General features: G+C 39.8%; 1 protein-coding gene across 6 annotated transcripts in view; it reads left to right on the top strand.

The window, feature by feature from the left end:
• Window positions 1–2,206: 2,206 nt before the first annotated feature.
• The window catches only part of LOC132866322 (nuclear factor 1 X-type-like), a 213,797-nt gene continuing 190,606 nt past the window's right edge, over window positions 2,207–25,397 (top strand). For 3 of the 6 annotated variants that reach the window (XM_060899038.1, XM_060899042.1, XM_060899037.1), the window contains exons 1-2: window positions 2,207–2,699; window positions 16,187–16,270. In XM_060899038.1, coding sequence (XP_060755021.1) covers window positions 2,697–2,699; window positions 16,187–16,270 — 87 coding nt within the window. In that variant the 5' untranslated portion in view covers window positions 2,207–2,696. The remainder of the gene's footprint in view (window positions 2,700–16,186; window positions 16,271–25,397) is intronic. The other 3 variants (XM_060899044.1, XM_060899043.1, XM_060899041.1) reach the window with 2 other exon arrangements.

The following is a 25,397-nucleotide window of genomic DNA, read 5'->3' as shown; positions in this document are numbered from 1 at the left end:
TATTTGTTTGTTTGTTTATTTATTTATCTATCATTTTTATATTCTATAGTTGTGTACACCTTTTAAATTTATTTATTTGTTTGTTTATTTGTTTGTTTGTTTGTTTATCGATTTGTATATTTATTTGTTTGTTTATCATTTTATATTATATAATTGTATACACCTTTTAAATGCATTATTTATTTATTTATCATTTTTTATATTCTGTAGTTGTATACACCTTTTAAATGCTTTGTATTTATTTATTTATTTATTTATTTTTATATTCTGTATTATTATTATTATTGTTGTTGTTGTTGTTATAATTAATTAATTTATTATTAAATGCTTTGTGTTTATTTATTTATCTATCATTTTTAAATTCTATAGTTGTATACACCTTTTAAATGCTTTGTGTTAATCAATTTATTTATTTATTTATTTATTGATCATTTTTATATTATATAGTTGTATACAGCTTTTAAATGCTTTGTATATATTTATTTATTTATATGTTTTATATTCTGAATTATTATTACTATTATTATTATTAAATGCTTTGTGTTTATCTATCTATCATTGTAAAATTGTATATTTGTATACACCTTTTAAATGCTATTTATTTATTTATTTTCTGTATTATTTATTTATTTATTTATTATTAAATGCTTTGTGTTTATCTATCTATCATTTTTATATTCTATAGTTGTATACACCTTTTACATGCCTTGTATTTATTTATTGATTTATGTGTTTGTTTATTTATCAGTTTTATATTCTATAGTTGTACACACCTTTTAAACACTGTATCTATGTATTTATTTATTATTTATTTATCATTTCTATATTTTATAATTGTATATACCTTATAAATGCTTTGTATTTATTTATTTATTGATCAAAAGGCTTCAGAGATATTGTATTAATAAAGCACATGAAAATAAATGATAAAACTAAAACATTAAGCGACATGTCCAAAACAAACCTAATTTAATGTTTATAAACTGTTAATAACAGGATATTTGTGGTAATAACTCTTCTCTGATTGAGCTGAGCTCTACTGCAGACAGTTTAACAGAATACATATCGAGGGCTCGGAGCTGCTCTTATTATTACACACAGACATTTTATAGGTCCTAAAGCTTAAATAAAGTGTAAATAAAGTTAGAGTGAAATCCAGTAAAATAAACTGGAAGAAGAGGAGATAAATTAGATAAATTAGAGGTCCTTTAAAACCTGATGTCTGTTTGGAATTTAAAAAAAAAAGAACAACAGTGTGTTGTAAATCCTGTAAAAAAAAGAGAGAGAGAGAGAGAGAGACGTAAGATCCTGTTTATTATCATCTCCACACAATGCGTTATTAACGCGTTATAAAGTGCCACAGTTGATGAGCTGAGGAGTGAGATTTGGGGAATGAAAATAACATTTAAAGTTGCAAATATTTTCCGCGGTGGCACTTTTGTTGTTGTTGTTGCTATTGTTTTGCCCAGTTCATTGTGGATAAAAATTAGGAACCTTAAACTATATATGTATACATATTTTTTCTTTTTTTTTTTTAAATGTAGGTGCATTTGTGCGCGCGCTTGCTAGTCGCTCGGTAAATTAATGCCCGAAGCCGCCCCCCAACACACACACACACACACACACACACAGCCTGCCAGTCGCGCGCGCCGTTAATGACTGACCAGCTCGCGCTTCAAACCGACTTTTACTCACGGTTTAAGAGAAATAATCCGGTTTTTTATTCAGTCCGCGACTGAGACGATTTAGCGTGTGTGTGTGTGTGTGTGTGTGTGTGTGTGTGTGTGTGTGTGTGTTGATACATTAGTCTATGGGTTCTGCTGCTGAATCAATCCGGTGTTTAAACTTCTTGTCGGAGGAGGTGTTGAGGGAAAATAGAGAACCGGGGGGTCCGGGTACCGTCAAAAACACCACACACACACACACACACAGAGGGAGAGAGAGGGAGAGGGAGGGAGGAGAGGAGAGGGGGAACAGAAGAGGGAAAGAAAGAAAGAAAGAAAGAAAGAAAGAAAGAAAGAAAGAAAGAAAACGACATGAAGCGATAAGAGTCGAAATTTCCATCTTTAATACTCACCGGTGCGCTTTTGGAGGCGCGTCGCTACTCAGCGTGCGCGCGCGCGTGCGTACGTGTGTGTGTGTGTGTGTGTTTAATTTTTTTTTTGAACACCGGAAGTCGCACGTCTGTGGTCCACCGTCGAAATTCCACGCGCAGTAGTGTGTGTGTGTGTGTGTGTGTGCAGGAGTGTGCGTGCACGAGCGCGCGCGCGCGTGTGTGTGTGTGTGTGTCCTGTCACGGAGCTGCCGCTGGTGTCGGGATGAAGACGGAACCGTGTCTCTGATAATCCGCCCGCGTTTCCGAGAGAGAGAGAGAGAGAGAGAGAGAGAGAGAGAGAAGTAACTTTATATTTAAAAAAGAAGGAGAAAAAAGAAGAAGAGAGAAAGACGAAGGACGGGACGCAGAGACTCAGACACTCTGGGCTCGGGGCCGACTTGTTGAGTTCCTTTCCGTCGCTTCCGGTATCACCGAAGAAACCGAGAGCCGTGCACTCTTTCACCCTGCGCCTTCCTCTCCACTGGGCTCTCTCTCTCTCTCTCTCTCTTTCTTTTCTTGTCTTTTTTTTTTTTTTGGAAAAGCCGACTTTTTTTAAGGGAAATGGGTGTTTGAGACTGTTGGCACATTCCCCTTCACAACAATGGTACGTGATATGCGAATTAATCTCTTTCTCACTCAGACTCCCAGACACCACAGCAACAACAACAACAAACAAACAAACAAACAAGAATATATCATCAGAATATAACTCTTAACCTATAGGTCTTTAAAGTCAGGGCTGGTTTGTCATCAAATCATTTATTATGAATGTTGAACTTGTTTTTAACTCTTTGTATTCAGGTTTCAGAAGTTTATAACATGTATTTAAAATAATATGCATGCATTGCTTTCGCAGGTAATTATTTTTTAATTGTATAACAGTCAATACAACTAGAGCTAGTTCATATATATATATATATATATATATATATATATATATATATATATATATATGCATTGAGCAGATGCTCTTATCCAGAGCAATGTCCAACATATCCAGAGCAGCCTAGGAAGTAGTTAGAGTGCTTTGCTCAAGGGCACTTCAGCCATCCAGCTGGTCCAGGGAATCGAACCAGCAACCTTCTGGTCCCAAAGCTGCTTCTCTAACCATTAGGTCATGGCTCCCCATGTACTGTATATATGAATTTTATATACTTGTCAAGGTGTATGTGGTGCATGCTTAATTAGCGTTCAAATATCCAACCATCCAATTACCAGTTATGCACCAACCGTCAAGTATTTTTTTTTCGAAGCGAAATATAAGCTACATACTAAACATATAAAAGAAATACCCTTGATGTAAAAGTACTGTTTGCTCTTTGGTACTTGTACCTGTTTGAGAGTCAGAGCATCTGGTGGTTCGAGCTACTTATCCCTGCTACAGCATTACACCAGAGACCTACAGCAGACTTTTTACTGATAACTTTCACTTGAGCTTGTGGAGTCTTGGAGTTCAAAATGCGAAGTTCCAGATTTAACCTTAAAACTAAACTCTTTGAAGGGCTTACATGTAATTTACATGTTATTATATGTAATAACACATGTTATAACCGTCACATGAGTGCCATCCTTCTCTTTCTCCTTCTCCTTCTTATTTATGTTGTTGTTTTGTTCTTTTTTTTTAAATTCGTCATTGTTTCAAAACCCCAAACGACACCTTTCACGTCGTCACTCCTTCACCTCACTAGTCCTGTACAGTCCTATACAGTAGGTGGCTTATTGTATTAAATCATAACAGTATTTTGCGGTTTTTATTTGTCAAGCTCTTCCCCCCACTGTTCTCAGTAATTCTTTTTCTTTTCAACCGCAGAAGTGTTTCAACTGGTTTTGGCATTTGGTTTTAATCAAATGTTTAATCAAAAGTTCCCTTTCCAAGACCTCGGAGGACAGATCGACACACCCTCACAGGCAATAAGTCAGGATTTGAATCTGTAACTGAACTGGCCTTGGGCAAGCATTTTTTCATCATGACAAACCTTATTTTTTTTTTAATATAGCAAGCCGCTTATTTCTATTCATGCCTAGCACACCTGGAAGGAGCATCGTGAAGAAAGTGCAGTAATTGCTCTTTGAAATGCAGGGTGGAACCACATTAACATGTTTGGGTTTTGCATAAACAGTGAGCTATGGCGCTTTGGGTTATGACCTTGAGAAAGGGTAAAAGGTCACTGTGTTTGCTCTACAGCTGTGACCTTACTGCTCTGTTGGTGAAGGTATAGTTTTCTTTCTCTTTCTTTCTTAGGTGGATTTAATCTTGTGGGAAAAAAAACGAACGCATGCATCTGAGTTTGAAGCTCGTTTTCGTTTTCAGTCCTTTTTGTGCGAATTTGTCTCTTTAGCCAATAGAAATGTAGCTTCGCAGAGAAAATATAGAACTCCAGCCAGGATCATGGAAGGAAGCTATGGAGAATGTATTATTATTATTATTATTATTATTATTATTATTATTATTATTGACCTTCTACCATCTGTAGTCAGGCCTCAACCATTCAGGCGCATGTGTTAAAAACTCACTTTGAATAAAACTTCTAATACCCAGTGAGCGTTATGCAAACAACATGGTGCAACTTCTCATTGGGCTTTTTTTTTTTCATGCACTTTAGCGTTGGGCAAATATTCTTTGCTCATTTCTCAGACAGACAGATGACACGTGGACTCGACTCAGCTTGACTTCCAGAACATTCTGTGAGTTGAACCGATCTGGCAGACGCTCCTCGAGCTGATAGGTCGACGTGGTTGTCTCAGTGCCACGGTTGTCATGGCGACCGTGTCCTGCGGTGACGGCGAGTAGCCGCGTGAACTCGTTTCTGGCTGTAAAAAACTTCAAGAGCAAGGGAAAGTTTTCTGTTCGGTGGTCACCGAGTGTGTGTGTGTGTGTGTGTGTGTGTTGATGTGCAAGTTGAGAGTTGGACGTGCAGCTCATGAAGACATCGAAACCGACACACATCTGTGTTTCCTCTCGCACGCACAGTGAGCTGACCCAAGCCTGCACGAGCCACACGGAAAAAAAAAAAGAAATGAACATTTCAAATTGAAATGCTGAGGTGCAAAGTGCAGAGCAGTTCTGGCGCAGCTTGGGCCCTTCCTGAGCCAGAAAACTAAAGTCAAAGCCCCTGAAATGCCCCGCGATAATTAGCGGCGCCGCAACCGTTCCACTCTTCCAGCTCCCGTGAACCACTCGCTCTCTTCCTGTCTTGCTCTGTGTTGTTCCCTCTGAGACGTCGGTGTGAGAAATCACATTTTTCCAACACTTCTCCCCGAGGTGCTCCTGGCAGACGCACAGAGGAAGGAGGCTCCATCCTTTCATATAGCCTCCGTTCTCGTTTTCCCGCCGTTCTCTCTATTTCGATCTCACTTTGAAGCGCGAGCCATCGCTGGCGTCTGGATGTTTCCGGCTTACAAATAAAATACAATTTTAAAAAAGCATCAAAGGTAAACAATGGAGCAAATTGTAATGACTGTGACGTTACGTTTGGAGAAAAAAACAAAAAAACAAAAAACAGTCATCATTGCTTCACGGCCAAATTATTTTGAAAACCCAGCCATGTCTTTGTGAAGCGTGTGTGTGTGTGTGAATGACTTTGAGACATTCCAGTTAGAACGGCTCTCACCATATGTCCATCAACATACATCTACATTCATTCTCTCTCTCTCTCTCTCTCTCTCTGTCCATCTCATCAGGAACTATAGCTCAAACCCCTCTCATTTGATTCCATTATGGTCGACCAATTAAACGTTTGAAACAAAAGGCCGCCATTTACTGGCAGGAGAAAGGAAACCTGTCGCAATTAGCACATTTACATACATTTCTATTGACTCCAATTAGGTCACCAGCTCCCACAGCCCTCTTTGAATTGTGCTCTTTCTCTCTCTCCCTCTCTCTTTCTTTCTTTCTCTCTCGCTTTCTCCACTGCCGAGTCTCTAAAATGTTAATTAAGGACAGGGAACTCCAGATTCTGGCTACGGGTTGGCCATATGGACCCCACATATGCTCCATATATATATACACGCACCATATATAATTAATAGTGTGCGTCTCTCAATGAGCCGAACTGGCATCTGGTACCAAGATTTTTTTTTTTTTGCTAAAATCCATCCACAACAACACCACCGAATCCACTCCGAGACTCTGGAGCCACTCGTTCGACGATGTTGGGATTCTGTTTCATCAGATTTTAAATAGCGTCCAGTGATTTTATTTATCCAAAGCCATGTTCTTTAGAAAACGGACCACCTTTTCGGCTTCAGTGTTTCGTCGAGTTTTTAAAGTGCTAGTCTTATGAAAATGACTTCATAAAATCCCAGGTGGGCAGTACGGTGGTGTAGTGGTTAGCACTGTCGCCTCACAGCAAGAAGGTCCTGGGTTCGAGCCCGGCGGCTGAAAAGGGCCTTTCTGTGTGGAGTTTGCATGTTTTCCCCGTGTCTGCATGGGTTTCCTCTGGGTGCTCCGGTTTCCCTCACAATCCAAAGACATGCAGGTTAGGTTAATTGGTGGCTCTCAATTGACCGTAGGTGTGAATGGTTGTTTTTGTCTCTATGTGTCGGCCCTGTGATGATCTGGCGACTTGTCCAGGGTGTACCCCGCCTTTCGCCTGTAGTCAGCTAGGATAGGCTCCAGCTTGCCTGCGACTCTGCACAGGATAAGCGGCTACAGATAATGGATGGGTGGATGGATGGATGAAAAATCCCGGGTTGTGTGTGTGATATGCTCAAATGGGTTGTAAAGTTCACCAATAAAAAAAATTTGGTTCGAAAAATTAATTTTTGCGTTTTCCAAAAATCACTAAAAGCTTGTCCGCTATTGTTAGATCGCAGCAATTTATTGTTCAGCGGCGCTGCATGTGTGACGTCATATGCGTCACTGCTTTCTTTTGTAAAGCTCTCGACACAACTTTACGACAAGAAGTGACTCAGAGTGAATAAGCACGTTTCAGTTTGCTTTTAGATTAGTGATTGTCTGTCGTCTATCTAAGGATTATATTTGGGCATGGAGAAACAACCTTAGAATGTTATTGACTAATATCTGACTAAGGACAAGTAATAAATTCAAGCAACAGGCGAAACACAAGCTGGACACTTCCTGTGCGGCGGTGAGCTCTTTGCTCTTTGGGATGGCGCTTCGGACTTTTGTTTCCAGATCATAAGAACTGACCTGCGTCGCTCAAATGCTTCTATGTGAATTCACTTCACAAATTAATCTTTTTCAAAATGTACGGAGCAGACACCAAACCGTCCTGTCGGCTCTCTTTGTCTGTACAAATCGAACCCATTCATTCCATAAGTGTCCTGCCGACATTGGGCTATAATGGATCGAAATTCCGGCGGCACGGTGGTGTAGTGGTTAGCACTGTCACGTCACAGCAAGAAGGTTCTGGGTTCGAGCCCAGTGGCCGGCGAGGGCCTTCCTGTGTGGAGTTTGCATGTTCTTCCCGTGTCTGTGTGGGTTTCATCCGGGTGCTCCGGTTTCCTCCACAGTCCAAAGACGTGCAGGTTTGGTTAATTGTTGGCTCTAAATTGACCGTAGGTGTGAATGTGAATGTGTCAGCCCTGTGATGACCTGGCGACTTGTCCAGGGTGTACCCCGCCTCTCGCCCACACTCAAAAAAATAAAACATTGGATTTACTTAACTGAGTTATGGCAACCGGTCCCACGAAACTGTGTTAATTTAGATGTATTGAATACAGTTATGTGTTGAATAAACTAACATAACTGTATTCAATACATCTAAATTAACACAGTTTCGTGGGACCGGTTGCCATAACTCAGTTAAGTAAATCCAATGTTTTATTTTTTTGAGTGCATAGTCAGCTGGGATAGGCTCCGGCTTCCCCGCGACCCTGCACAGGTTAAGCGGCTACAGATAATGGATTGGTGGATCTTTTTTTTTTTTAATTGGCTACACTTGTCCAGCCTTGAACGACACACCTCAGTCTTAGGAGACATGCTTTGGTTTTAATTTTGTTTTGGAATTAAAAATTCATTAAAAACATGCTGCATTTTGCAAAGAAGTCGAAGCCAGAAATGCCTTGAACTTTCAAGCGTTGAGCGTATGACGTTACTTCCTGTCAATTAACAGTAACTCACCAAGAACGCATTCGTGTAACAGCAGACTCAAAGATTTACCAAACTTTACCGGCTAAACAGAACACGTTCCCGCTCTCATATTAAAATACAATTTAGACAGTAAACCATTTAACATGTCTAGTTTTATAAGGTATAATTTCCAGGGTTGATGTCATTTTCATAAGACTAGCACTGTAATGCTTTCTGGACTTCTTCTCCACTCACTGGCTTGGTAATTTATGTTGATTCTGTTTGGCCCTGATATCACTTCAACACAGTAAATATCGATCCAGCTCCAGCTCCAGCCCCAGCCCCAAGGCCGAGTATCACAATTAGGACGCCAGACAAAAAAACTGATCATAAATCAGCACTTTTATCCCAAAACCTTTGATGAATAAAACCTCTGGCCGTCGTTTTTTGGCAGAAAAGCGCCTTTTATTCTCTCGGTTTTGGAGCCGAAGCTAACATCCGCGGCCATAACTGACCTCGTGCCAGGTGCTAAGACCTGGACACTGAACATCCCAGGCCAAAATGGCAGCCATTTTGTTTTCTCCTGTCCCCTTTCAAAAGACATAAGAAATCTGTGAGACTCTTAATACCACGATGTACTAATAGAGGTCAGTGGAAAGGGCACGTTTGTCGGATAAGATGTTAGCATGGTGCTGCTAAGCCTCTATAAAAACGCATGAGAGAGAAACGGGAGTGCTAACCTCTCATTGGGAGGGATATGAATAGCCTTTGTTTTTCACCACTCCTCTGCGCCAATGGCTGGAACTTATTATGAGGTTGTGTGTGTGTGTGTGTGTGTGTGTTTTAATATGTAGGCCTATTTATGCATAAAACCCATATTGGTGGTTAGTTTTATGTGAGTGTGTGTGTGTGTACACGTGTACATTTGTGCCTATGTATGAGCGCATTGCCATTTTTTTTTTCAAAATGCGTCTTCATGCATGGAGACGTGTGTTTGTGTGTGTGTGTGTGATTTGTTTCTTCGTCCCATAAGAGGCATCAGTGCGTGTGTGTGTGTGTATGCGCGTGTGTGTGGTTCAGTGTGTGCCAGGTAGGTGGTGGTGGTGGATAGCTGGTTGGTGGATGGTTTTTGGCTCGGCTGGACCGGTACCAGGTGCGGTTTCTGTGTCCATGAAAGCTGTGAAATGCAATAGGATTTTGCAGGATTTTCTGGCTATGCAGTTCACCGCTTTTTTTTCCCCTCCAAAGACAAAGATTTGGCCTCAACATTTCCCCCCACCTCTCTCTCTCTCTCTCTCTCTCTCTCTCTCTCTCTTTTTCGCCTTGCGAATGCATCTCACAGCATACAAATGAACTGGTGTGAACAGAACAGAAAGGTGTCCTTTAAAAAAAAAAACCTTTCTAAAAAGAACCTGAGGTCAGCTATCTGACAGAACTAGAGCTTTGAGACGTGCCGGTTGTGAAATTTTCTTGTTTTTACGTACCTTGTGTTTTTTTTTTTTTTTAAATATGTATTGTATTTGCGAATGATCTGTTCTATATGGTGGACAGTAATTGCTTCGGATTGTGAACAGAAGGCTGTGTCTCTCATTTTACAAGAACAGATTGAATGTACATCATTTTTCTCTCTCTTACGTATGGCAAGTCAACCGAGACGTTTCAGAAATGGTTCTTAACTTTTCGACTGAATCTATGGCTGTCGGGGTGCAGACACTTACGGATCCAAGCGCAAGGGAGAGCGGCTGCGTTGCAAACTGGTAACCAAATCCGATACAGCAATCTGAAGACGTAGTCAGGGACGGGCAAGGGTCGGTCAATTCACAAACAGAATGTCAAAAGGCAGGCAAGTAAATGAAGTCGCAAATAAATGTGAACAAAGTCAAAAGCACTAGAAGTCAGGAAGGCAGAAAGTCAGAAGGCTTGGGATGATAAGGCACGGGGACACAGAACAATACTTTGCGGTGAGTGTTTGTGAATGCTGGGCTTATACAGGGAAGTAATTATGGAGAAATGGGAAACGGGTGTACTTTCTAGAATTCCAGAGATGAGGGGTGCTGTGGTGCTTGGGAACTGTAGTCCGGAGCGGGCATGTTTGGACGCTGCTCTGAACAATGGCACTAATACGGCTAACGAGTAATGCAATGCAGGGGTGGACAAACTTTAAATTAATTATCTAACCCACTGAACTAGTAAAGTCTCCAGTGTGCTGCTCAGTGTTGTGTTTCATTTAATGGAAACGAAACTGTTAAGCATATTAAAGGTGGCATGGTGGTGTAGTGGTTAGCACTGTCACCTCACAGCAAGAAGGTTCTGGGTTCAAATCTCATGGCCGACAGGGGCCTTTCTGTGTGGAGTTTGCATGGTGTCTGCATGGGTTTCCTCCGGTTTCCCCCACAGCCCAAAGACATGCAGGTTAGGTAATATGCCCAGCCACTGGGCATACTTAGTGTCAATCCCAAGCCTGGATAGATTGGGGAGGGTTGCATCAGGAAGGGCATCTGGTGTAAAACCTATGCCAAATCAAATATGCGGAACAGATCTGCTATGGCGACCCCTAACAGCCAAAAGAAGAAGAATGAGCGAGTTTAGTGTATTAATATACAGTATAGACGACAAACATCCTTTCTAATGTGTCATGTCATTGGCTAACGTTGTGGCTAAGGATTTGGTGTCTAATGCCTTTATCTGCTTTGTGAGGTGATTGTATACTAAGAGTGTAAACCTCAGGTTCCCGTACAATACGATTTCATATGTATTCATAAGGCAACGAGTCAATATTTGACGAATCTGCTTCGATAAAATGTGATGTGATTTATTCATACACTCTCGGAAAATAAAGTACATTATTGTACCTTTACGGGTACAATGGCTTGTTACTGGAGCAGGACCCTCTAAGGTACTTACTTGTAGCCTTTATATACTGATTGGAAACATATATGCACCATTTTGTCCCTAAAAAGTTCCACATAGTTACCTTGAGGTCCAATAATGAGCCCTCAGGGGAACACTAGTGTAGGTTGTACCTTGAGGGACAAAAATGGACTCCTACTGTACCCCTATTTCTGACAGTGTATATGGAAGAAGTCCTCTGATCGATATTTGACCAGGTTTGTTCAGAATCAGTGGCCGTTAAATCAAGAATGATGACATAAAGAAGTATCAGAGGTTTTTTTTTCTTTTCCACAGATTTTCAGCTCAATTTAATTGAATTTAACTTCCAGTTAGAGCTCAAACAAAAGCTACTAACCAGCGAGATTGAAGGCTATCACATGCTACGTCCAAAGCACATGAAGCCACCTGATGACATCTTTTCAAATCGTTGCTCATGCAACGTCAAGAGCTGATGGAACACACTCAGAGGGAAGCAGAAAGCGCTACCTGTGAACGTTTTCATACATTAGCTCTGATTGATAGAGGAGAGAGACTGTGACTCAACATCCCTCCCTGAGAGTATGGCCAATTGTGCTCTCATGAATCCCTGGCTATAGATAGCTGGAGCATCTTCAGGGTTCAAACGCACGATCTCCAGCCAATAGGACAAACTCTGGTGTTTACACACCAGTTGTTTGTCTTTTTTGGGGGGGGGAGAATAACCCATTTATGATTGTAGCATCAATTCAGTTCCCTCACTAACATTTAAATCAATGCATTGATCCAAATCATTGGACTTCTAGTGCACACTCACTGGCCACTTTAATAGCAACTTGTTCTTGATTCTAAGATCCCTGTTCTTGGCTACAGGACTGGAACCCAATGTATTCTTCTGCTGTTGCATGCTGAGATGCTTTTCTGCTCACCACGGTTGTAAAGAGTGATTATATGAGTTACTATATCCTTCCTGGCAGCTCGAACCATACATCTGGCCATTTTCCTCTGACCTCTCTTATCAACAAGGCATTTGTTTCCACCCACAGAACTCTCACTCACTCACTCACTCTGTTTTTTGTTTTTCGCACCATTCTGTGTAGAGACTGTAGTGTGTGAAAACCCCAGGAGATCAACAGTTTCTGAAATACTGAAACCAACACCCATACCACAGTGAAAAAAAGTCACACTTTGATATCAGTCACACTTTGATATCACAATTTTTCCCCATTCTGATGTTTGAAGTGAACATTACCTGAAGCTATTGATTTGTATCTCCATGATTTTATGCATGTCAAGGGATTGGCTGATTAGAGAACTGCATAAAACAGCAGGTGGATGTATGGGTGTTCCTAATAAAGTGTCCAGTGAGTGTATATAATAAGTATAAGAATTGTATGTCAGATTTGCTTTTGTTTTGCTTTGTTTCATCACTGTTTCCTGATTCTGAAAAGATTGTAATTAAAAGTTAAAAATGTACTACACTGTAAAATATAATAAGTTGACTTTACTTAAAAAAAATATGCAAAGTCGTTGCCTCAAAAAAAGTCATTTATGTTGATTTAGATAAATTAGATTGGGTTAACTTATTTTTTGTGAGTTTGCAGTACTCAAATTAACTTAGATTAGTTTGATTACATTAACTTATTTATTTTGAGTTTGCAGTACTCACATAAACTTAGATTAATTTGATTACATTAACTTATTTATTGTGAGTTTGCAGTACTCATCCTATATAATTTTGATTACATTAACTTATTTATTTTAAGTTTACAGTACAAGTTAATGTAATCAAAATTATATAAGATGAGTACTGCAAACTCACAATAAATAAGTTAATGTAATCAAATTAATATAAGTTTATGTGAGTACTGCAAACTCAAAATAAATAAGTTAATGTAATCAAACTAATCTAAGTTAATTTGAGTACTGCAAACTCACAAAAAATAAGTTAACCCAATCTAATTTATCTAAATCAACATAAATGACTTTTTTTGAGGCAACGACTTTGCATATTTTTTTAAGTAAAGTCAACTTATTATATTTTACAGTGTACGCCAGCTAGGTCACACATGACTGATGTGTGTAGTGCAGTAGGTTGTGGGATTCAGAACACGTAGCTAGAAGTGACTATGATTACAGCGTTGAGGTGTGGGACACCACTATGAAAAGCATTCTAGTTTAACATTTTTAAACGTGACAAATATTGTTTTGTAGTAGTGAATCTGCTTGTCCACTTGGTGACTACAGATAGCCTGCTAATCCTTGTCCCTATTGAATGTGACTGGAGATGTGATGCATCTTAGTAGGCTGTGATCTACAAACACGAAGAAAACTTCACTTCTTCATGTAGCCAGTGATGGAATTGGAAACCTTGTCAAAGTGGATGGCAGGTTCCAACAAGATTGGAAAACCAATCTTCAAACCTTACAAATTCAAATCCAACTACACTGTAGGAAATATAGGAACAGTGGGAGTCCAGTTCTGTTCCCCAAGACACAGTCTACACTAATGTACCCCCAGGGCTCATTACTGGACCTCAGGGTAACTATGTGTACCTTTTTAGGGCCAAAATGGTAGATATATTTTCCCAAGCAATATATAAAGGGTACAAACAAGTACCTTAGATGAAGGTACTGCCCCAGTGACAAGCCGTTGTACCCCTAAAGGGACAATAATATACTTTATTTTCTGAGAGTGTGGGCAACTCTTATGGCTGGAACTAAAATATCTTAACTATTAAAACATCATCAATCCAAATATGGAAAGAGAGGGGTTTTATGTCAAGTCAAGTCAACTTTATTGTCAAATATGCTATACATGCTCGACATACAGTACAGATGAAATTTCGGTCCTCTCTGACCCACGGTGCAAACAGGCAATGCAATAAATAAAAATAGAATAACTGAAATAATATAAACAGTATAAACACTCTAGATAAGAAATAGACATAGACTAAACACTCACAGGTATATATATACTGTATATATACATATATACACACACACACACACACATATATATATATATATATATATATATATATATATATATATATACACACACACACACACACATATATATATATATATATATATATACACACACACACACACACACATATATATATATATATATATATATATATATATATATATATAAATTAGAGCAGGGTTCCTGTCAATTTCCTTGATGTTTTCTTCTTTTTCTTCTCTCGGATCCTCCTTAAACCTCCTTAGAAATCATTGTACTTCTGATTTTTTAGCTACCCTATGTACAGCACTTTGGTCAGTGAAAACTATTTTAATTGTGCTTTATAAATTAAATTTACTTACTTACTTACTTACTTACACGTACACTGTTAGAAATAGGGGTACAGTGGGAGTCCAGTTCTGTTCCCCAAGGCACAGTCTACACTAATGTACCCCCTAGGGCTCATTTCTGGACCTCAAGGTAACTATATGTACCTTTTTAGGGCCAAAATGGCACATATATGTTCCCAAGCAGTATATAAAGGGTACAAATAAGTACCTTAGATGAGGGTACTGCCCCAGTGACAAGCCGTTGTACCCCTAAAGGCACAATAATATACTTTATTTTCTGAGACCATGGGTAACTATTATGGCTGGAACTAAAATATCTTAACTATTAAAACATCATCAGTCCAAATATGGAAAGGGCAGGGTTTTATATTAGGGTTCCCTATCAATTTTCTTGATGTTTTACTTCTACATCTTCTTCTTCTTCTTCTTCTTCTTCTTCTCTCGGATCCTCCTTAAATGTACATGGTCAGAAATAGGGGTACAGTGGGAGTCCAGTTCTGTTCCCCAAGGTACAGTCTACAGTAATGTACCCCCTAGGGCTCATTTCTGGACCTCAATATAACTATGTGTACCTTTTTAGGGCCAAAACGGTACATATATGTTCCCAAGCAGTACAGTATATAAAAGGTACAAATAAATACCTTGAGTACCTTAGACTAGGGTACTGCCCCAGTGACAGGCCATTGACCCCTAAAGAGACAATAATATACTTTATTTTCTGAGAGTGTGGGTATCTCTTATAGCTGGAACTAAAATATCTTAACTATTAAAACATCATCAGTCTAAATATGGAAAGGGCGGGGTTTTAAATCAGGGTTCCTGTACATTTTCTTGATGTTTTACTTCTACTTCTTCTTCTTCTCTCGGATCCTCCTTAAACATACACGGTCAGAAATAGGGGTACAGGAGGAGACCATTTCTGTCCCCCAAAGTACAGTTTACACTATTGTCCCCTCTAGGGCTCGTTGTTGGACCTCAAGGGCCTAAAAGGTTTTATATACTTCCCAAACAGTATAAAGTGTACCAATAAGTACCTTAGACAAGCCATTGGACACCTAAAGGTTGATGTTATGGCCAGATTCTTGTCCAAACTGATAACCACATCATCAGTTTTTCTTTGGCTAATCAGACACAAGGTACACTACCATTCTTGCCAGAGCAGTTGGGGGTTAGGCACCTTGCTCAAAGGCACTTGAGCCAGTCCTGCTGGTTTAGGGACTCAAACCAGCAACCTTTTGATCACAAAGCTGTTTCTTGAACCATTTGGCCATGGTTTCCCCTATGTACACCTAAAGGTACAATGGTGTAATTTTTTTCTGAGAATGTAGACATGAGTACAGCTGAGCGCTGTAACATCATTGAAGAACATTTTGGTATTGTTCCACCTTTAGGCTCCGCCTCTTAAAGTTTGAAATCTACACCAAGAGTTATATGAATTTCTAGTGTGATAATTAAATTTCTAGTGCAAATACAAGCAGGCTATTTCTGCTATTTTGTAATATTCCTTATTTAAAAATAAGATTAGCGAAATCAGAGTCATTTTCAGGATGGATCTGAAAATTTTGGTATGTATTTATGGAAAAAAAATTATTAAGTGAAAGCTACATTAAGCTCAAAAGGTCCAGAAGCCAACTTAAGACACCTCTCATGCTTTGGCTGATCAGCTCCAATTACACCGAACATTTGTGTAAATTTGATTCTTCAATCAGCACGGTGCAGAAAGGCCATTAAACATGGCGTTAAAAAGGATTTTTCGAGGCTTTATGTCTTAAGACTCGGCCTGTGTGTGGTCATTTGTGAGCGTCTGAGAGCGTTAGATAAGAGCAGCTGTGAATCGTGAAATGAAGTGCCTCTCTGTTTGACTTGCAGGCCACGGAGTCGTATCTGGTGCATGAAGAGGTGAGCCGAGGAGCTGCGCTGCCCGAGTGCTTCCTGGTCCCAGATACTTACAGGGTACGAACCGTCTCTCGTTCTCTGCTCTTTGTTTTTTCCCTTTTTTTTCTTTCAGCATGTCCATGAACACCACAAACACGTCCATGTCTCCTTATCCAGTTGGTCACTTCTACACTATTTCAGTAAAATGATGTTATCAGTTTCTCTACAGTCCTGTGTAGTGTCAGTACTTCAATATCACTGACCCAAAAAAAAATCAACATATTATTAGAAACATTATTTGGGTAAAACTGAGTGATGTCACAGGAAGTAGGTGGTATGGTGTTTGTCTGTTATGGTATCACTGTAGTTCTTTTCTTTTCTTCCGGTCGATTTGATTCATCACTGTGGTGATTTCATGAATATAATACAGCCTCCCATATTGGCTATTTTATTATTATTATTATTATTATTATTATTGTTATTATTATTATTATCTAAATATAATTTATTATTTTTTATTTTTTAACTCAGTATGTTAACATCTTGTTCCTTCATGAAGATTGTAACTTTGTTCGTGAAGTCTGTTTTCTCTGTAGCTTGGTTTTCTTCTGTTCTTTATTAATACGTCCTTCTTGTAAACCTTTAATGGAAAAATGAACCTCAGAGTTTTTTATTTGGTGTAACGAGGCCCTGCTGTATTCCTGCTGTATTCTTGGTGTGCTGTATGCATGGGTTCCAAAGTCAGCTGCAGAAAAAGGCAATAAAAGTGGCAGGAGTCTCTCAGCATCCTGAAATTCCAATTTAGCCACAATAAAATAATCTTGTGCATCTGGGCGCATCCCAATTTTTGATTTCTATAGTTTACGTTTGATTCCCCCCCATATGAACTCTTGCATCTTTAAAACCATATTATTATTGCCATTGCTTAAGAAGAAGAAAAAAGTGAAGAAGAAGAAGACAAGGAAGAAGACAAAGAAGTAGAAGAGGATGATGATGACAAAGATGATGATGATGATGATGATGATGATGAAGACAACAGTGAAGAAGACAAATAATAATAATAAGAGGAAGAAGAATACAAATAATAATAATAATAATAATAGGAAGAAGAAAACAAATAATAATAATAATAATAATAATAATATGAAGAAGAATACAAAGATGAAGACAAGGAAGAAGAAGACTAAGTTGAAGAAGAAGAAAACAAGGAAGAACAAGAATACAAAGATGAAGAAGACTAATAATAATAATAAGCAGAAGAAGAAGATGAAAAAGAAAACAAAGATGAAGACAAGGAATAATAATAATAATAATAATAATATGATGATGATGATGATGATGATGAAGAAAAAGAAGACAAAGATAAAGACAAAGAAGAAGAAGATGATGAAAAAGAAGAAAAAGATGAAGACAAGGAAGAAGAAGAAGAAGAAGAAGAAGACTAATAATAATAATCTCATCTCATTATCTCTAGCCGCTTTATCCTGTTCTACAGGGTCGCAGGCAAGCTGGAGCCTATCCCAGCTAACTACGGGCAAAAGGCGGGGTACACCCTGGACAAGTCGCCAGGTCATCACAGGGCTGACACATAGACACAGACAACCATTCACACTCACATTCACACCTACGGTCAATTTAGAGTCACCAGTTAACCTAACCTGCATGTCTTTGGACTGTGGGGGAAACCGGAGCACCTGGAGGAAACCCACGCGGACAACATGCAAACTCCACACAGAAAGACCCTCGCCGGCCACGGGGCTCGAACCCGGACCTTCTTGCTGTGAGGCGACAGCGCTAACCACTACACCACCGTGCCGCCCATAATAATAATAATAAGAAGATGATGAAAAAGAAGACAAAGATGAAGACAAGGAAGAAGAAGAAGACTAATAATAATAATAATAAGAAGAGAAAATGAAAATGAAGACAAAGATAAACATAAAGACAAGGCAGAAGAAGAAGACGACAAAGGAGATGATGAAAAAGAAGACAAAGATGAAGACAAGGAAGAAGAAGACTAATAATAATAATGATAATAATAAGATGATGATGATGAAGAAGAAAAAGAAGACAAAGATGAAGACAAGAAGACTAATAATAATAATAATATGATGATGATGAAGAATACAAAGATGAAGACAAGGAAGAAGAAGATGATGACGACGATGAAGAAAAAACTAATAATAAGAAGAAGAGGAAAGGAGCTTAATTTCCATTCGAGTGGTATTAAAATGTTCAGCAGATTTCCATATTTAAATCCGATCCCTCGCTTTACTTTTATTTGCCTAATGTACAGTAAATCTACTGCAATGTTTCAGAAATGTTTTTTTCTCAATGACCTTCATATCAGTTAATGTAGAAAAAGGACTCAAATTAATACATCTTACAGTATATATAAAGTAAACCCTATTTTTATTATTTTATTTTTAATATTGCTTTTACAATATTAATAATGTCTGAAAGTCACTTTAAGAGTGTTTTAGCTTCTATATATTGATATCATGGTGTTATACACAGTGTAGTGAGCGAATCGAGTGAATATGAAACTGTTTCCGTTTGGGTTTAACTGTGTGAATTATTCTCTTGTCATGAGTTGATGGATTTTCACATGGGCCACCTGGAACATGGTAAACTGGGTTAAATATCAGCAACGGGAAAAGGCTGTTATGGGTAACTCAAGAAAATCACTTTCAAAGTTCATGTAATAACATGATTGAACTGAGAAAACTGATAGCATTTTTATCACCTTCTGTGTTTTGTGATATTAAAATAACAAACAGGATTAAATGAAGGACTCTGTATATATTAAAATACTGCATGTTTGTCTCATCGCGTGCTTGTAATGAAGGTAATTTAAATGGCATCGTTACAGAAACAGAATCCTGATAGCTTTAGTGTATAGTGTTTATTTAATATCAGAAAGGTTCGGTACTGACATTTTCATAAAATGATAATAATAATAAGGCTAGGATGTAAAACACTTCACTATAGCACCATGATCAGGCACTGGGACTGAGCCCATGTCTCAACATTTCAGTACCTCATGCTTGAGCTGTAACTGATGTATGTGATTTAGCTGAATCTAATGACCACAGAGAGCAAAACAATCACTTAGCGAATGCTACAGGTTGATAATCCGATGGGAAGCCGTGGCCTAATGGTTAGAGAAGCAGCTCTGACCAAAAGGTCACTGGTTCAATTCCCTGGACCAGCAGGAATGGCTGAAGTGGCCTTGAGCAAGACGCCTAACCCACAACTGCTCCCCAGGCTGCTCTGGATAAGAGCGTCTGCTAAATGCCTGTGATGTAACTGATGAAGAACGACTCACAAAGGATGATGATGTAACTGTGATAACAATAGCGGACAAAAAAATACACTTCGAGAAAAAATATCACTGAAGTTAACCGCTTGAATTACTGTAAGAACGTTAAATATCAAATCAAATCAAATCAAGTTTATTTGTACAGCGCTTTTAACAATAAACATTGTCGCAAAGCAGCTTTACAGAATTTGAACGACTTAAAACATGAGCTAATTTTATCCCTAATCTATCCCCAATGAGCAAGCCTGTGGCGACGGTGGCAAGGAAAAACTCCCTCAGACGACATGAGGAAGAAACCTCGAGAGGAACCAGACTCAAAAGGGAACCCATCCTCATTTGGGCAACAACAGACAGCCTGACTATAATATTAACAGTTTTAACAGGTATAACCCTCAACTGTCCTCATGGGGCCGTCCTTCACAGGAGCGGGGCGATAAAACTCCGACCAGACACAGGGCACCAGGATGGACCAAGCAGGTCCGAGGGGCAGAAGAGGCCAGCATCTCAATCCCAGGATCAACATGCAACCCAGAGGGACAGATGGGGGGGGGGAGATAAATAAAACCAAACACTTACATATAATTTCTGGTATACAGTAACTCCATATCAACCTTATCAGTGGCGTGCACAGACATTTTTTGGGGAAAAAAGGGCACTTTTTTGCGCATGTGGAACACCTTATTATAAAAGTCTGAGATTTAACCCTCCTCTTGTGTTTGGGTCGCCACTGACCCGTTTTAGTTTTTAAAGGTGTAAAACAACCACTTAATGTTAATTTATTGCATCAAGGCTTTTTGACTTTTCCAGGAATCTCTAGTTGAACAAAATAGAAAAAGAAATTTTTGTTTTCCTAAATCTGAAAATGGTCTAGCAAAAAATATAATACTTATGTGCAGTTGTTTCTGTATGCGACGGGCTATTTCACGACAAAATAATTACAGCTTGGGCTTAGAGGGCAAACAATACATTTTCACTCGATTCATGTGTTACCTGGCTGGTGGGGCAGGGGAAGAGCTGACTGACTGCCCGATGTGTTGTCTGCGCTACGACAAGGCCGTGGCTTCCAGGACGCTATGCTGCTGCAACCTCACATTGAATGCACTGCACGCTTGTTCACGTGACAGAGCAAGAGAGACAGAGGTCCGGTGTGTGTGCGGAGGGGGCACACAGCGGGACATTATTTTCACACACTCTTTTAAAGGGCTGATGACACGAACATGACTCTATGCAATTTCTTAAATAAACTATACAACATGGCAAACATGTTAGATTTCTGTTATAATTACGTGAAAAGAAACTGTTGTTACGCAAATATCCAACTTTTAATTGCACAGCGCAAGAAAACTGGGTCCGTGGCTCGCGGCCATGTTGTGACGTCAGCGGAAGAACATGCTGCGGTTCACTGGCTGTTCTACTCTGGTTCTACTCAATGGAAATGGCGCATGAAAACGCCGGTGAACTCTCTAGTGCTAGCTCTTCCTCTTCTGGGAGTCTAGAATTGTGTTGATCTCTTCCGAATAGAATCTATGATAGCCTACCCTCTTTACCCTTTGCCTCTCGTTGCTAGGCGGCAGTTACATGAAAGCCGCAAGCTTTCACAAGCAAATACATGACTGATATCACGCCGACTTTATGATTACATTTATGATTATCATGTAGAATCTATAGCTCTACGTACCTTTATCTTATGTCGTTTCACAACACATGTTCTGACAGGAGGACTGTCTTTGGATCCGGCATAGCTACTAGTAGACCCCCTCCGGAATACTGGCAGTGTTGCCAGATTGGGAGGAATCCCGCCCAGTTGGGCGGTTTCAAGTGCATTTTGGTGGGTTTTGAACATATTTTGGGCTGGAAAACATCAGCAGTATCTGGCAACAGATACTGCTGACGTTTTCCAGCCCAAAATATGTTCAAAACCCACCAAAATGCACTTGAAACCGCTCAACTGGGCGGGAAACCTCCCAATCTGGCAACACTGTGTAGGCACTGCTGATGGTAGTAACACATGTTTGTGCTGAACTGAACACCCAAGAGATTCCAGAGTCCATTATTGGATTGTTCTCTGAGAACTCCCTCCTCAGTGACCTCAAAGCAAATGAAAACCTGTTTGAAAATGTTTGATTTTGGTTGCTAATTTGAATTCATATCAAATGATCAGATCTAACAGAGAAAATTAATAATCAGACATTCTGAAAATGTCCTATATAAACCCTGGGTGGTATAGTGGTTAGCACACAGCAAGAAGGTTCTGGGTTCGAGCCCGGTGGCTGACGGGGGCCTTTCTGTGTGGAGTTTGCATGTTCTCCCCGTGTCTGCATGGGTTTCCTCCCAAAGTCCAAAGACATTAGGTTAACGGGCTACACTAAATTGCTTGTGTGTGTGAATGGTTGTTTCCCAAGCCTGGAAATGAGAGGGTTGCAGCAAGCAGGAAGGGCATCCGGCGTAAAACCATGTTCCAATTAATATGACATGTGGATCAGTAGGGTCTACGTGGACCCCGATCTGGGAACAGTGCTGGACGCAGAGGAAGATGATGATGATATAACACTAGGTCACATTCTGATGTTTGATACATTAATGTTCATTTTCCAATCTATCATCAATATCATGTATCGTAAAACATCTTTTCACAATATGACTATCGCGATGTGATTTGTGATTTTTTTTCTTGTATTGTTGTTGCTGTGTTGCTCGCTCTCTACTACAGACGAGCTGACTGGCACTGAAACCCTGAGTGTGTCATACAGTGCTGTCCAAAGGTCTTAGGCACATGGAAAGAAATGCTGTCGACCAAAAATGGTTTAAAAATAACGAAATGAAATGTTTCAATGTTAAAAAAATACTATAAACAGTAATCAGTAAGCCATAATAAATAAATATACGGTAACAAAGTCAATATTTGGTGTGAGACGACCCTTTGCTTTAAAAAAAAAAATAGCTTTGCTTTAAAAAAAAAATAGCAGTCTCAGGTCCAACGAGTCCAGTTTTATACGGAAATGAGCTGTAGGTTTTACTGAGCGTCTTACAGAACCAGCCACAGTTCTTCTGGACACTTTGACTGTGTACCCAGTAGCCTTCATTATGTTTTCTTTTTTAATCTGAAAAGCGCTCTCTTCTTTTGTAATGTGCTGCTCAGACGTATTACAAACATTTTTTGTTCTGTAACATGTAATTTTGCGCTGGAAAAATAAAATGTTTTGACTCGATAATGTAGAAGGCATAAAATAGAAATCTATAACAAAGTTTGGATGAATATAGGGTGCCAAGACTTTTGCACAGCACTGTATAATGAAATGCAAAAAAAAAACAACAACAACAACTCAGTTTTCTGTATTAAACTGCAGCGCTCAGTTAGAGCCTTTAGGGAACAGGTTATTGTTCTCTGATTATTCAGATGCCAGCCAGATAATAATACCGACGCTCGTGGAATTACAGGGTATTGGACTTTGATTTCGATCGCATGAATGGGGCATTTGATTAGTCGTCTGTCTCGCCAAGAATTAACTTTGAATCACACAAGCATGCGATTCATTCACAGGTGGATCGATGTAAAGCTTCTTTCCAGTGTACAGGACAAATGAATAAATCTGATTTATAACCTAATCTGAAGATCTGCTCGGTTAATGAGACAAAGCTCTTATATCATATGGCGTGTTTTGTGTTTTGGACGTGTGTGTGTGTGTTGTTGTTGTTGTCGTCAAGCTCTATAGAGGAAATGTATCTGAGTTAAACATCATTACCATCATTTAAGTGCAAGCCATATGGGAGGGATTAAGTTTAAATGAGTGTGTGTGTGTGTGTGTGTGTGTGTGTGTGTGTGTGTGCACGCGCGAGTTTGTGCATGTTAGAAGGGAAAACCACATGCTCTAACTATATTGCATTTCTTGTGTGTTTTAATGGGAGCATTACCGACTGAAACCGCTAACCTCGACTTCTTGTTTCTGGACCCCTGCTTAGCTGGAGGCTCTGAGAGAGAGAGAGAGAGAGAGAGAGAGAGAGAGAGAGAGAGTTGCGTGTGTAGGAATAAAAAAAAATTTGCTCGTAAAAAATGAAATGATTTCTTTTTATTTCACCTCACACTCTTATTGTGTTTAATGACTTACGTGTGTGTGTGTGTGTGTGTGTAGACTTTTTGCTAGTGTATGCAGCAGTTTTTTGGGTTACTGCCCTTGGGCGTGGTGAGAGAAACTGGGTATCCGAGCACTCTCACCCTTCTCTGCCCTCTTTCTCTCTCTTTTTTTGTTTTCTTTTTTCCTCTCTCTGTCTCTCGCCGTCTATTTTCCCTCTGTGAGTTCTTTCCGTCCTGGCCCTGTTCTCACTCATGTTGCTTTCACTCACCTCATGCTTTCGAGGACACTTTATCTTGTTGAACTCAGGCTCAGACTCGGATCAGACTGTACCGCAGCTTCAAAGAAACTGAACGAATTCTTCGTACCGTTGAGATCCGACATCATGCACTCGTCCTCTGTCAGTAACGTTAAAGGAGAACTGAAGTCATTTTTAAACTTGCTTTATTTCTTAATTAACGTTATTCAATTACATTTTCGGTTTTATTAACCTTATATCGTGACTCGTATTGGCATATTATATTATACTTATCAGCCTTTTCGAGGGCGGCACGGTGGTGTAGTGGTTAGCGCTGTCGCCTCACAGCAAGAAGGTCCAGGTTTGAGCCCCGTGGCCGGCGAGGGCCTTTCTGTGCGGAGTTTGCATGTTCTCCCCGTGTCTGCGTGGGTTTCCTCCGGGTGCTCCGGTTTCCCCCACAGTCCAAAGACATGCAGGTTAGGTTAACTGGTGACTCTAAATTGACCGTAGGTGTGAATGTGAGTGTGAATGGTTGTCTGTGTCTATGTGTCAGCCCTGTGATGACCTGGCGACTTGTCCAGGGTGTACCCCACCTTTCGCCCGTAGTCAGCTGGGATAGGCTCCAGCTTGCCTGCGACCCTGTAGAACAGGATAAAGCGGCTACAGATAATGAGATGAGATGAGATGAGATGAGATGAGATGAGATGAGATGAGCTTTTTCGATTTTTATCCATATTGAATGTAGTTCGTTTGGTCCACGGCAGGCGTCGCTTATCCGTGCGATCTTCACAAGACTTGTGCGAGACTTCAAACGTGAAGTGTCAGCGCCGCCATTTTGAAAACTGTTTACACAGCGGCCAGATCGCCATATCATTCCAATTTAGATTAATTATGAGATTTGCCAGCTTCATCAGTGATGGAGTGTCAGTCCTGCGCACTGTGGCGTGCACGCTGAGTAGACTCCAACACGCGCGCCGTGAACAAGGCGCACCTGAGCTCAATTAAGGAACTGTGTGTTTGCCTATTTAAGGACTGTGCTGATGCATTTGCATCGCGAAGTATTACGATACGCATGTACACATTACCGAGCCTTTCTACCCGTTGTCTTGATTTCCTGTTTCTCGTTTTTGTCCTCGCTTAGCCTTTGATATACTGTTTGCGCCTCGACCGACCCTTTTGCCTGTATTCTCGTTTTTGATCTAGCCTGCTGTTTTGGATTGTTTGCCTGTGTATATATTGTCTCACTGTATATATATTCTTCACTTTATTAAACTGTATACTTCTGCACATACGTCCGCCTCCCACGCGTACATGACATGGAGATTATTCCATACGACTTCGAACCAACTGAGAAGAGTTGGAAAGACGACAGGATAAGGACGAGTCCATCACGCTGGTATTTACATCATTACTGTCGCACAATTAAAATGTGCCAGATCAGGCGGCTGGTGGGTTTTCAGAATAATAAATACATGCATGTATTTTTGTGATAAATACATATTATGGGGGCGTCGTGGCTCAGGTGGTTAAGGCGCCATACCATGAATGCGGGCGACCCGGGTTCGATTCCGGCCT

This window comes from Neoarius graeffei, chromosome 18 (assembly GCF_027579695.1).
Source record: "Neoarius graeffei isolate fNeoGra1 chromosome 18, fNeoGra1.pri, whole genome shotgun sequence".
Taxonomy (NCBI): domain Eukaryota; kingdom Metazoa; phylum Chordata; class Actinopteri; order Siluriformes; family Ariidae; genus Neoarius; species Neoarius graeffei.
This window is presented reverse-complemented; position numbering and strand designations above follow the sequence as displayed.